The sequence below is a fragment of the Miniopterus natalensis genome, chromosome 3, assembly GCF_054644295.1.
Source record: "Miniopterus natalensis isolate mMinNat1 chromosome 3, mMinNat1.hap1, whole genome shotgun sequence".
Taxonomy (NCBI): domain Eukaryota; kingdom Metazoa; phylum Chordata; class Mammalia; order Chiroptera; family Miniopteridae; genus Miniopterus; species Miniopterus natalensis.
Window position 1 is genome coordinate 91619141 of NC_142083.1, and position 12110 is coordinate 91631250.

The following is a 12110-nucleotide window of genomic DNA, read 5'->3' on the forward strand; positions in this document are numbered from 1 at the left end:
CACAAATACGTGGAAATTAAACAGCATTCTCCTAAATAACTAATGGGTCAAAGAAAAAAAATCACAAAGGAAATTAGAAAACACTTTGAGATGAATTAAAATTAAAACACAACACAAAAATTTATAGGATGCAGCTAAAGCTGTGCTTAGAGAGAAATTTTAGTTGAATGTGACTATATTTAACAAAGAAGAAAGATCTTATATCAACAACCTAACTTTCCACCTTAAGATACTGGAAAAAGCACAGCAAACTAAATCTATCGCAAGTTAAAAATGAAACAACAAAGGTTAGAGTGGAAACTGGTGAAATAGAGAATAGAAAAATAATAGAGGAAATCAATGAAACTAAAAGCCTGCTCTTGGAAAAGGTCAACAAAATTAGCAAATCTTTAGCTAGATTGACCAAGAATAAAAGAGGAGACTCAAATTACTAGAATTAGAAATGAAAGAGGGCCTGGCCAGGTGTGGCTCAGTGGTTGAGCATTAACCTAGGATCCAGGAAATCACAGTTCAATTCCTGGTCAGGGCACATGCCTGGGTTGCGGGCTCAGTCACCAGTAGGGAGTGTGCAGGAGGCAGCCGATCAATGACAACTGTCTTATCATTGACGCTTCTCTCTCTCTTTCCCTCTCCTTTCCCCTCTCTGAAATCAATAAAGACATATTAAAAAAAGAAAGAAAGAAAGAGGAACATTTCTATTGACCTGACAGAAATAAAAACAATTATAGCCTTGGCCGATGTGGCTCATTTGGTTAGAGCATCATCCCGGGCACTGAAGGGACACGGGTTTGATTCCCAGGCAGGGCACATAACCAGGTTTTGGTTGGATCCTGGGTTGGGCCACCTACAGGAAGGAACCAACCTGTTTCTCTCTCACACCGATGTTTTTCTCTCTCTCTCACTCTCTCTCTCAAAAAATCAGTAAGAACATATCCTCAGGTGAGGATTAAAAAAATTAGCATAATTATAAAGGAATACTGTGAACAATTATATGGCAACAAATTAGATAAGTTGGATGACATGGACAAATTCCTAGAAAGACAAACTACCAAACCTGACTCAAGAAGAAATAAATAATCTGAAAAGACCTAAAACAAGTGATGAGGTTGAAATAGTAATAAAATTATAAAAACTAGCACAAAGAAAGGCTCAGGCTCAGATAACTTCACCACTGACTTCTATCAAATAGTTAAAGGAAAATTAATACCAATTCTTCACAAATTTTTCCAAAAAATAAAAAAGTTCCAAACTCATTCTGTGAAGCCAGTAGTAACCTGATACCAAAATCAAACAAAGATATAAAAAGAAACTAGAATATGGACGCAAAAATCCTCAACAAAATACTAGCAAACTGAATCCAGTAACATATAAGACAAATAACCCAATTAAAAACAGGCAAAGATCTGAATAGACATTTCTCCAAAGAAGATGAACAAATGGCCAATAAGCACATGAAAAGATACTCAACATCATTATCAATCAGGGAAATGCAACTCAAAATCACAGTCAGATACCACTTCACATCCACTAGAATGGTTAGAATTAAAAGTCAGATAACAATAAGTGTTGGTAAGGATGTGGAGAAACTGGAATCTTTGCACACTGCTGCTGGGAATGTAAAATGATGCAGCTGTTTGAGAAAACAGTGTGGTAGTTTTTCATAAGCTTAAACAGATACCATATGACTCAGCAAGTCCACTCCTAATGGTATATCCAAGAGAAATAAAAATATAGTTCCATAAACTTGTACATGAGCGTTTACAGCAGCTGCATTCATAATAGTCCAAATGTCAATTAACTGACAGATGGGTAAATAAAACATGATACACTCACAATACGAAATATTATTCAGCGACAACAAAAAATGAAGTACTGATGCTACAAGGATGAACCTTGGAAACATTATACTAGTGAAAGTAGTCAAACACAAAAGACCACATAGCGTATGACTCCCTTTATATGAAATGTCCAGAATAGGCGAATCTATAGAGACAGGAAGTAGAGTAGTGGTTGTTTATGGATAGGGGTGAGGTGCAGATTGAGGAAGTAGAGTGGTGATAACTAAAGCGTATAGGGCTTCTTTTTGAGGTGATGCAAATCTTCTAAAATTGACTGTGGTGATGGTTGTATATATTCAATTATTTGAATTTGATAAAAACCATTGATTTGTAAACTCTTTAAATGAGTGAATTGTATGGTATGTGAATTATATCTCAATAAAGCTGATTGATTGATAGATAAATACAGCACCCCATATTCTTGAATTGGAAGACTTCTCAAATTGATCTACAGATTGAGCTCAATCCCTATAAAAATGTCAGTTGGTTTTTTTTTTGCAGAAATTGACAACCTGATCCTAAAATTCATATGCAAATGCAAGGGTCTCAGAATCGTCAAACAAGCTTGAAAGAGAAGAATGAAACTGGGGACTCACATTTCCTGATTTCAAAACTCTCTACAAAGTTACAGTAAGTAAGACAGTGCAGTGCAGGCGTAAGGAAAGATAGATCAATGGAAGAGAACTGCGGGTGCGGAAATAAACCCTCACGTTTACAGTCAATTGATTTCTCCATGAGCGCCAGAACAAAGCGACCGGGAAAGCATAGTTTCAACGAATGGTGCTGACCAGCTGGCTCTCCACATGTGCAAGAATGAAGTTGGATGCCTACCATACACCACATACGAAAGCTGACTGATAACGGTTCATAGATTTCAATGTGAGAGATAAACTATACACTATTTGCTCCAGTAGAAGAAAACATCGGAGTAAATCTTTGTGACCTTGGTTAGGCGATGGTTTCTTAGATACATTAGCAAAGGCATAATTATTTCTCCCTTTCTTCCCCCCCAAAAAAGAGAGAAAAGAAAGAGATAAATTGAACTTCATCAAAATTTAAAACTGTGTATCAAAGGACACCATGAAGAAAGTGAAAAGACAACCGGCTGGTGTTGCTCAATGGTTGACCCATGAACTAAGAGGTCAGTGGTTCAACTCCCTGGTCAGGGCACCTGCTCAGGTTGCCAGCTCGATCCCCAGTAGGAGGCATGTAGAAGGCAGCCGATAGATGACGTTTCTCTCTCATTGATGTTTCTATCTATCCCTCTTCCTCCCTCTCCCTTCCTCTCTCTCTAAAAATCAATAAAAATATTTTTTTTAGAAAAAGAAAGTGAAAAGACAACTCACAGAATCATAGAAAATATTTACAAATCATATACCCAACATCACATATCCAGAATATATAAAGAACCCTTACAACTCAACAATAAAAGAAAAACAACCCAATTAAAAGTGGCCCAATAAGCTGAATAGACGCTTCTCCAAAGAAATACAAATAGCTAACATGGGCATGAAAAGATACTCAACATCATTAGTTACCAAGGAAATGCAAATAAAAACCACAATGAGATAGGCTTCACACTCAGTAGGATGGCTATAATAAAAGAGGCAGACAGTAAGAAGTGTTGGTGAGGATATGGAGAGATTAGAACCCTCATACTCTGCTGACGGGCATGTAAAATGCAGCTTCTTTGGGAAACAGGCTAGCAGTTTCCCAAACTTGAAACATAATCATCTGATCCAGCAATTCTGCCTCTAGGTATCCACCTGAAAAGAATTAAGAACCATGTTCACAGAAAAACTTGTATCCCAGTGTTCAGAGCAGCACTATTCATTATAGCCTACAGGTGGAAACAGCCGAATGTCCATCAACTGATAAACAAAATTCCCTGCGTTGGAATATTAATTGGCAATAAAAAGAATAAAGTACTGCCCTGGCCCATGTGGCTCAGTGGATGGAGTGTCAGCCTGTGCACTGAAGGGTCTCGGGTTTGATTCCCAGTCAAGGGCACGTACCTGGGTTGCAGGTTCAATCCCTGACCCCAGTCAGGGTGTGTGGGAGAGGCAGCCAATCGATGTTTCTCTCTCACATCCATGTTTCTCTCTCTCTTTATCTCTCTCTCCCCCTTCCACTCTCTCTTAAAAAAAAAAATCAATGGAAAAAATATCCTCAGTTGAGGTTTAACAAACAAAGAACATTATGGTAAGTGAAAAAGTGGGGGCTCAAGGAGGAGCAAGAATAGAGAATGACAGCTAATGGTTAAAGGGTTTCTTTTCCAGCTATAAAAATGTCCTAAAATTGACTGTGACAGTTGCATAACTCTGAATATACTAAAATCACCGAACTGTTCATTTTTTTATTGCAGTCTAGTTGACATACATTATGTGACTGCACACTTTAAATGGATGAATTTGCTGGTATGTGAAATACACCTCAATAAAGCTTTAAAATATAGCATTCTTGTTTTAGAAACAACTGGGGGAAATTTCAATACTGTCTATTGGATGGTATTCAGGAGTTATTGTTAATTTTGTTCGGAGTGATAATGAGAGTGATGATTTTGTTGGGAGGAATCACGGGATGGGTTTTACAAACCCCTGTCTGCCGTAGATGGAATATGCTTTGCAGTGAAATCTGCAAGGTCCAGACCCCTCGCCTATGCACGGATGCTTCCCTCTCCCCACCTCTCCAGGGGTAACCAGAAGACCAAATTACCAGGGCAGGAGTCATTCCCCCCCACTCCACTCCTCCACGGGCAAGGACAGGTCAAACCCAGAAAAGACGATGTACCTCATAGGCTGCTCCCTGAGGGAGGGCTGCACAGGAGAGGAAGAACATCAGTTTCTCCTGGGACGCTGCTCTCCTGGGATAGTCAGTTACAGCTTTCTGAAGCTCGCTGCCTGGGGCATGTGGATGGGGTCTGGGAACCCACAATTCTGGGAAAGACCCCCAGGCCCAGCCTGCTTCTCACAAGCCTGGGGACATGCCCAGAACTCCAGTTTAGGGAGGAAGGGCCAATGGAGATGCGGTATGCAGTTAGACAAGATCAAAGCAAGGACCATGGGCCAGGTACAGAAGGTCACCAGGGTGGAAAGCCTCTGGCGCCTAACGACGGGGAAAACTATGAAAACAAGGACCTCGCCCCAGGGTGACCTTTCCCCTTCCCTAGGGTATCGCTGGTCGTGCAGTTTAGACCCCCTGACCTTCCATACCACTGGTCGCGTGTTTAGAACCCTCCCCTGACCTTTCCTCCCCTGGCATGTTTTTCGGGTTAGACCCCCTTAGAGGGGGAACAAACAAGGGGGCCGGAGAATAGCCCTTAAGCATCAAGCCCCCAGGACAATGAGATTCCGATTCACATCAAATACATCTGGGCCTCAGTCACATTTCAGCTCCAGGCCCAGACAAGCAGCAAAACCAGACAAGCGATCCCTGACTGACATCAGGACCAGCTGCATTGACTAATGACCCCGCCCTGGTGCCGACCAATCAGTGGAGACTGACCCTGACCCTGAAAGGACACACCTGGACAGCTGATGAATATTCTATTGAGATCCTCCCCTGGGACCGCCCTTAAAACCCCTCATCCTAAGGGCTTAGGATGGAGGACCCAGCTCTCCCTCCCGGGAGCATGCCCTCTCCTTTTCTCTACTGTCCCCCTTCTCCCCACCTTTCCCCCAGGGATGTTTGCCTCTCTTTCTCCTAAGCTCCAAGGACCCCTTCTTTGCCTCTGTAACTTGTTTCCTAACTACTTCCTTTACCTCTATGACTTTATAAATAAACTATCTCTTATAGTTTGAGTCTTGGCTCTGAACACCAGGTGCTGTTCTAGCCACAGCCAACAGAGGGGCACTGGAGAAGGCCAAGGTCTGGACTACGTTGCTGTGACAATAACCTGCAAGGGCCCACATGGCCCCTCAGATGACAATTAGGGTTTGGAACGATCCATGTTCAGGGGAAGCAAGCCTAGAAAGCTGCCCTTACTGGAAGTGGACCCCAAGGCCTGTGGAACCCCCTGCAGGCACTAGCAGCTGGGCTTGTCAGATTTGTGTTCACTCTGTCTCCCTCACTCTCTGTCTCTCTGAAGAGGGCCTTCAGAATGTAGATTCAGGTTGGGGACCCAGTGCTTACAAGAGGCCTAGAAGGGAGCAATAAGGGGATTCAAGGCAAACACTCCCTTGGACAACCAGCTAGCCTGATCTCTGTTGCCACAGCAGCCAGAGCCTTGGGAAATGGGAATGTTAACACCTCTTCCCTTCTAGACAGACCTAGGAATGCAACAGCACTTCCTGGGACACTGGGAAGGGTGCTGCCAACCTATGAAAGTCATTACTATTCTGCAGCAACTTCAACCCCGAGTCTCTAAATACCCCAAATGTCTTCCATGTCCTTAAACTTTGTTATGAAATTCTCAAAAATCAATATAAATTTAAAATCATTTTAATTGTGGGATATACAGTAAGAGTTTTGGGTTGGGGGAGTGTATGATAAATGGGAGCATGGGCCCCTTCCCATGCTCCAGCTCCTCCTCCCACCCTGTGGGAATACTAGCGAAGGCCATCTGTAAGCGGGATGTGAGACCCTGGCCAGCAACTCTAAGAGAGGCCAAAGAGAAACTGCTTCTAGATGTGAGCCTCGATTGTAAACAGCTTGTGTTGTGTGTTTTTAAATCCTCACCCAAGGATATTTTTTCCATTGCTTTTCAGAGAGAGTGGAAGGGGGGGGAGAGAGAGAGAGGGAGAGAAACATTGATGTGAGAGACACATCAATTGGTTGCCTCCTGCACACACCTTGACCAGGGCTGGGGATGGAGCCTACAACTGAGGTATGTGCCCTTGGCCAGAATTGAACCTGGGACCTTTCAGTCCGTGGACCAACGCTCTAACCACTGAGCAAACCAGCTAGGGCTACAGCTTGTGCTTTGATCTCTCACAGCTTGAGCACTGGCACATCTCCCTCCCCTTGCACGCTGTTTTCCTGTTTTCTGTACTCGATAAAACCCTATGCTGGGAAAATCTGAGTGGTGGTAAAATAATAGCACCCGCCAGCCACCCCCAGTGCGGCTCTTCTACAGGCCAGATGGGACTTGGTGGGACAGTTTCACCTGTCGGCTGCCACCAGTGATCAGGTAAGTCCTAATAAACCCATGTCTTTCACAGCCAGTCCTCCAGGTTATTTCTTTGGAATCCACAAACAGTATGCAGAGGTTTTCTTGGACCTTGGCACCTTGCATAACAGGGAGTAAAATGGGAAGGGAGTTTTGAAATTAAAAAAAGCAACAGCAGGTTGTTGCAATCCCGTAATGGGATCCATGACTTTATTTATGGAAACAGGGTTAGCCAGAACAATCTTAATGCCAAATATCTGACGTGGTCCCCCATTTTTTCCTGTGAGGACAGCAGCCAGGGTTTATCATCACAGACGAGATAACTGAGGCCTCAAGGAGACAGACAGGGACTTACAAACACAGCTTTCTAAAACTCACTGCCTGGAAAATGCAGGTGGGGCCTGGGAACCTGCAATTCTGGGAAAGGTCCTCAAGAGGGGTTGGTTCTAGAGCAGGACAGGGAGGTTATACATAGACAAGCACACAGCCAGCAGGGGAGCCCAGGTTTTCCGGCAGGGGAGCCCAGGTTTTCCAACTCGGCAATTCTCAACAGCGGTGATTTGGCTCCAGCGGGCATTTGGCAACATCTGGAGACATTTTGGGTTGTCACAACGATGGAGAGCTCCTGGCACCTAGTGGGTAGAGGCTAGGGATGCTGCTTAACATCCCACAGTGCACAGGACAGTCTCCACCACAAAGAATTATCTGGGCCAAATGTCAGTATTGCCGAGGAAGAGAAACCCTGCAATCTGGCTGCTTAATAACAACTTTCTGCAAGGCCCAAGCCCCCACATCTGGCTGTGACCTGACCCGAGGGCACCAGCCCTCAGGCCATGCCTGTGGGTCCTCCCAAATCTCTCAAGAAGCCTCCTTGGTGCCTGCACTAGTGTCCCAGGCACCATTCACCCTATATGGGGGGGTGCTAGGGCCTATGCCACTTGACGGGTGCCCATAAGGGAGGCAAATGACACTAACCCAGCCAGCTGAGAGAAAGAGGGCAGAAGGGGGGAAGGCAAGGTGATCCCTGCCATCAACATGGCACTTTGACTGCCGGCCTGACTGGCAGGTGGGTGCAAACACTTAGCTAAGTAACTTGCACCATCCTAGAACCAGCTACCACGGCAACCCCCTATGATGGGACATTGTGGCAACCCTAGCAATCCCCATCAGGCTCCCACAAGGCAGCATTCTCTAACAGCAGGGACATTCCTAAGTGCACAAACAGCCCTCTGAGGACTGCACACCCAGGTCTGAACCTGTCCATCTGCCGCTGTTTTGAGCTGTTTGGGTCATTCTGGGCACTCACACATTCTAGAAGCCTTCATCATAAAGGTAGGCAGGGTGCAGGCTGCTCTGCAGTGTGTCCACCTCTCCAGCTGCCGAGGCCCTCCATAACCTGCCCTCAGCCACGCATGCAGCCTTCTTTGTCTTTATAACAATTTTTGTCTTAAAGTCTATCTTGTCTGATAGCTTAGTCACTCCAGCTCTCCTCTGGTTATTGCTTACATGGAATATCTTTTTCCATCCTTTTACTCTCAACCTATTTATGTCCTTGAATCCTAAGATGTGTCTCTTGTAGACAGCATATAGGCAGAATATTTCTTTTTTAAGATTGATTCTGCTAATCTCTGTTTTGTGTGCGTGTGTGTGATAAAGTACACATAACAATATTAAAGTGAACAATTTAGTGGCATTTACTACATTCACAAGGTTTGCGATCATTCACCTCTATGTAGAACATTTTCATTACCCCCAAAGAAACCCTAGATCCATCAGCAGTCACTCCCACTGCCCCCACCTTCCCCAGCCCCTGGCAACCTCTAATCCACTTTCTATCTCTATGTCCAGATGTTTTATATAATCATGCAATATGTGGTCTTTGTGCCTGTCTACTTCCACTTAGCACTTATAGTTCATCCATGTTGTCAATTTGCCCCTCTCGCCTGGCATTAGCCCACCTTGGCCAGGCTGGACTCTCTCATCTTCCACAGTCACCAGGCATGTTCTCCCAGGGCTCTGGGTGCCTGACTTTGCTGAGTTCCCAATCGAGCTCAGTTTCCCTGCTCAGTTCAAATCTCTGAATAATAGTGATCACTGACTGGGCACCTAGAATATGTGGAGCTTTGTGCTAAGCACTTCCCATGCATTATCTCGTTTAGTTTTAACTTTGCAACAATCCTGGGAGGAAGAAACCATCTCCATCTCCCCACCCTTTCCAGTTAGGAAATGGCAGCATGCTCAGCGCCCCACATAGCTAGGCCTTTCACTAACCCGCTCGGCCCAAGACTGGCCAAGTCCCCATTTTCTAACACTGACATCGAATGGGTTCCTTAACCTCTCTGTGCCTCAATTTCCTAATCTGTAAATCCTGGATAATAATAGCACCTGCCTCACAGAGTTGCTGTGAAGAGTAAAGGAGCTATCCTGGCTGGTATGGCTCAGTGGTAAGAGCATCGGCCTGCACACTGGAGGGTCGCAGGTTCGATTCCTGGTTAAGGGCGCATACCTTGGTTACATGTCCAAGCCCAGCCTCCCGTTGGGGTGCGTGTGGGAGGCAGCCAATCAATGTGTCTTTGTCAAGTCAATGTTTCTCTCCCCCCCCCCCCATTCCACTCTCTCTAAAATCAATGGGGGGAAAAATATCCCCACTCCTCGGGTGAGAATTAAAAGAAAAAAGATTAAAGGAGCTAACAGACATAAGTATCTAGCTTACCTGGAAAATGATGAGCACTTCCTTTCTGTGCCCACCACACCTGACATGCTTGCCTTACTCTCTGGCCAGGACGTCTTGGCTTGTGGCCTCCCAACCACTGGTCCTGCCTCCTTTGCTGACCTCTCTCCCCTGAGGCCAGACCAGCCTTCTTTAGGGTGGCTTAGCTCACATCCAGGCCCTCCCACGATCTACCCTCTGAATAAGAACAAGTGCTTCTCCTGGAACCTGAGGCCCCCCAAGGTAGGGCCCTAGCCCGCCTTCCAGCTCCTTGTTCATGACCCTCCTCTGGGGATCAGCCAAGATGACTGTCCCTTATGCCTCAAGTGTGCCCTGTGCTGGCTCCTACCACTTGCTCCTCTAGAAAGGACCCCTTCCAATCTCTGTCTGCTGAACGTCTATCCACCTTTCCAGAACCTTCTCAACCTGCCTCAAACCTGGCTCTCTTCCCCCAAAGCTCCGTTCCCAGTTCTCTCTATGGCACGTGCCTCAGAGTGGCCCCTCCGTGAGGCGGATGTTTTCTCTCAGCCCCTGCACATGATCTTCCATCCCCCGCCATGCACTCAGTGCCTTGGTGGTTACCACAGGCACTGTGCCCATCATACCTCCGCCCTCCAGGTGAGCCAGTGGGAAAATGACAGGAGAGAGGGCAGGGTATTCATTCCCCAAGATGCAAAGTCTTCCCCGACACTGCAGGCCCTGATGGACAACGATGTGCTGAGTGGGGAGGCAGGAGATCACATGGTCCAAGGCAGGCCCTGGGTCAGAGGCCTCTGCTCCTCTCCTGCTCTGCTGTCACTGGCTACAGTACCATCAGCAAATTAATGAACATTTCTGAGTGTCAGTTTCTCACCTATAAAGTAGGGATAATTCTCTTTCCCGCATGTCGCATGGCTAGTTCCTGAAGATTTCTATTCGCTTGCTTTCTGTCTGCCGCCCTTGCTGGAACATGACCTCCTTTTCAGCATGACTACCATGGGGCCTCCCTCAGCGGACATCCTCAATTATTATTATTTTTTACTGAGGTGAGATTCACATAACATACAATGAACTATTTTAAAAGAATAATTCAGTGGCATTTAGTGCATTCACAGTGCAACCGCTGCCCTCCATCTAGTGCCAAAACATTTCCATCACCCCAAAAGGAGATCCTGTAACCAATAAGCAGTCTCTCTCCATTCCGCCCTCTGTCCGGCCCTGGTAACCACCAATCTGCTTTCTGTCTCTGTGGATTTGCCCATTCTGGACATTTCATATAAACGGAATCACACAATATGTGGTCTTTGTGTCCCGCTTCTTTCCTTAACACTTGATGACAAGCTTGGAGCTTTGGTTCTACCTGACTCCAAAGGGGACCCAGGGAATAGGGGGCCTGAGAGGAGAGCGAGAGGGCAAGAAGCTTCTGGAGGCCAGGTGGGTTACCTTTTCTATGGCTTCTTCGTGGCCCTCCACCATCTTGCGGAGCTTTATGAGCTGCCACAGTTCCTGGGCAGGCTGGCCGGCGCCTTGGCTGGCCTCCAGCAGCATGGAGGTGGAGGGCAGCTCCTGCAGCACGGCCAGCTGGCTCTCTATCTTGTCCACGCGGTTCACCATGTGGTCGAAGACGTTATTCAGCCTCTTCATGGGGTTGAGGATGGGCTGAGCATCTCCCTCCCGGGGCATGAACACAGCCTGCGAGGACTGGAGGAAGTCTTCGTCCCCCGAGAGGACCTTCTTGAGCTCAGCCATGTGGATGTGCTCCAGGATGCCGTGGAGCAGGAGGTGCAGGGCCTGGAAGTTCACCACCCCGCACTGCGGGATGGCAATGTTGGCCAGCTCGGAGAAGGTGAGCGAGAAGCTCATTCTGCCGGGGGGGGGGGGGGGGGGGGGGGGCCAGCTGGGGTTCTGGGCGTCCCCGGGGACAGGCGGTGGCTTTCAGTGGGCCCAGGAACTGCACGAACAAATGCTCAGAGACCCAGAGGGGCTGTAAGTCACAGCAGCCCGGGAGCAAATGGCCCCTGTCCTGGCCAGAGCTCCGAGGGAGTGTGTGGTTGCTAGGGTACCAAAGAACGCGGCAGTGGGCGCGCTTCCGAGGGGGGAGCGGGCAGAGTGGGTGCCTGGGAACAGCTGAGGGACGTTTCAACAAACGGCCGGCCTTTCAGTGCAAGCCCTTTCATTATGTAGGAGCCCATGACCCTTTCCAAAAAGCATGCCGTGCCCTGGCCCGTGGGGCTCAGTGGTTGGAATGCCTGCCCTTGAACCAAAGGGCCGCGGGTTTGATTCTAGTCGAGGGCTCGTACCTGGGTTGCAGGTTCGCTCCCTGCCCCTAGTTGGGCACGTGCAGGAGGCAACCAGTCGACATGTCTCTCTCACATCAATGTTTCTCTCTCTCTCCCCCCCCTCCACTCTCTGAAAAGCAATGGAACAAATATCCTCAGGTGAGGAGAAAAAAAGAAGCATGCCAGGAAGGTGACGG

The 12110-nt window shown here is 46.9% G+C and overlaps 1 protein-coding gene across 1 annotated transcript in view; it reads right to left on the reverse strand.

The window, feature by feature from the left end:
• The window catches only part of C3H16orf96 (chromosome 3 C16orf96 homolog), a 35163-nt gene extending 23666 nt beyond the window's left edge, over window positions 1-11497 (reverse strand). The window contains exon 1 of the mRNA XM_087815212.1: window positions 11078-11497. Coding sequence (XP_087671338.1) covers window positions 11078-11497 — 420 coding nt within the window. The remainder of the gene's footprint in view (window positions 1-11077) is intronic.
• Between the last annotated feature and the right edge of the window lie 613 nt (window positions 11498-12110).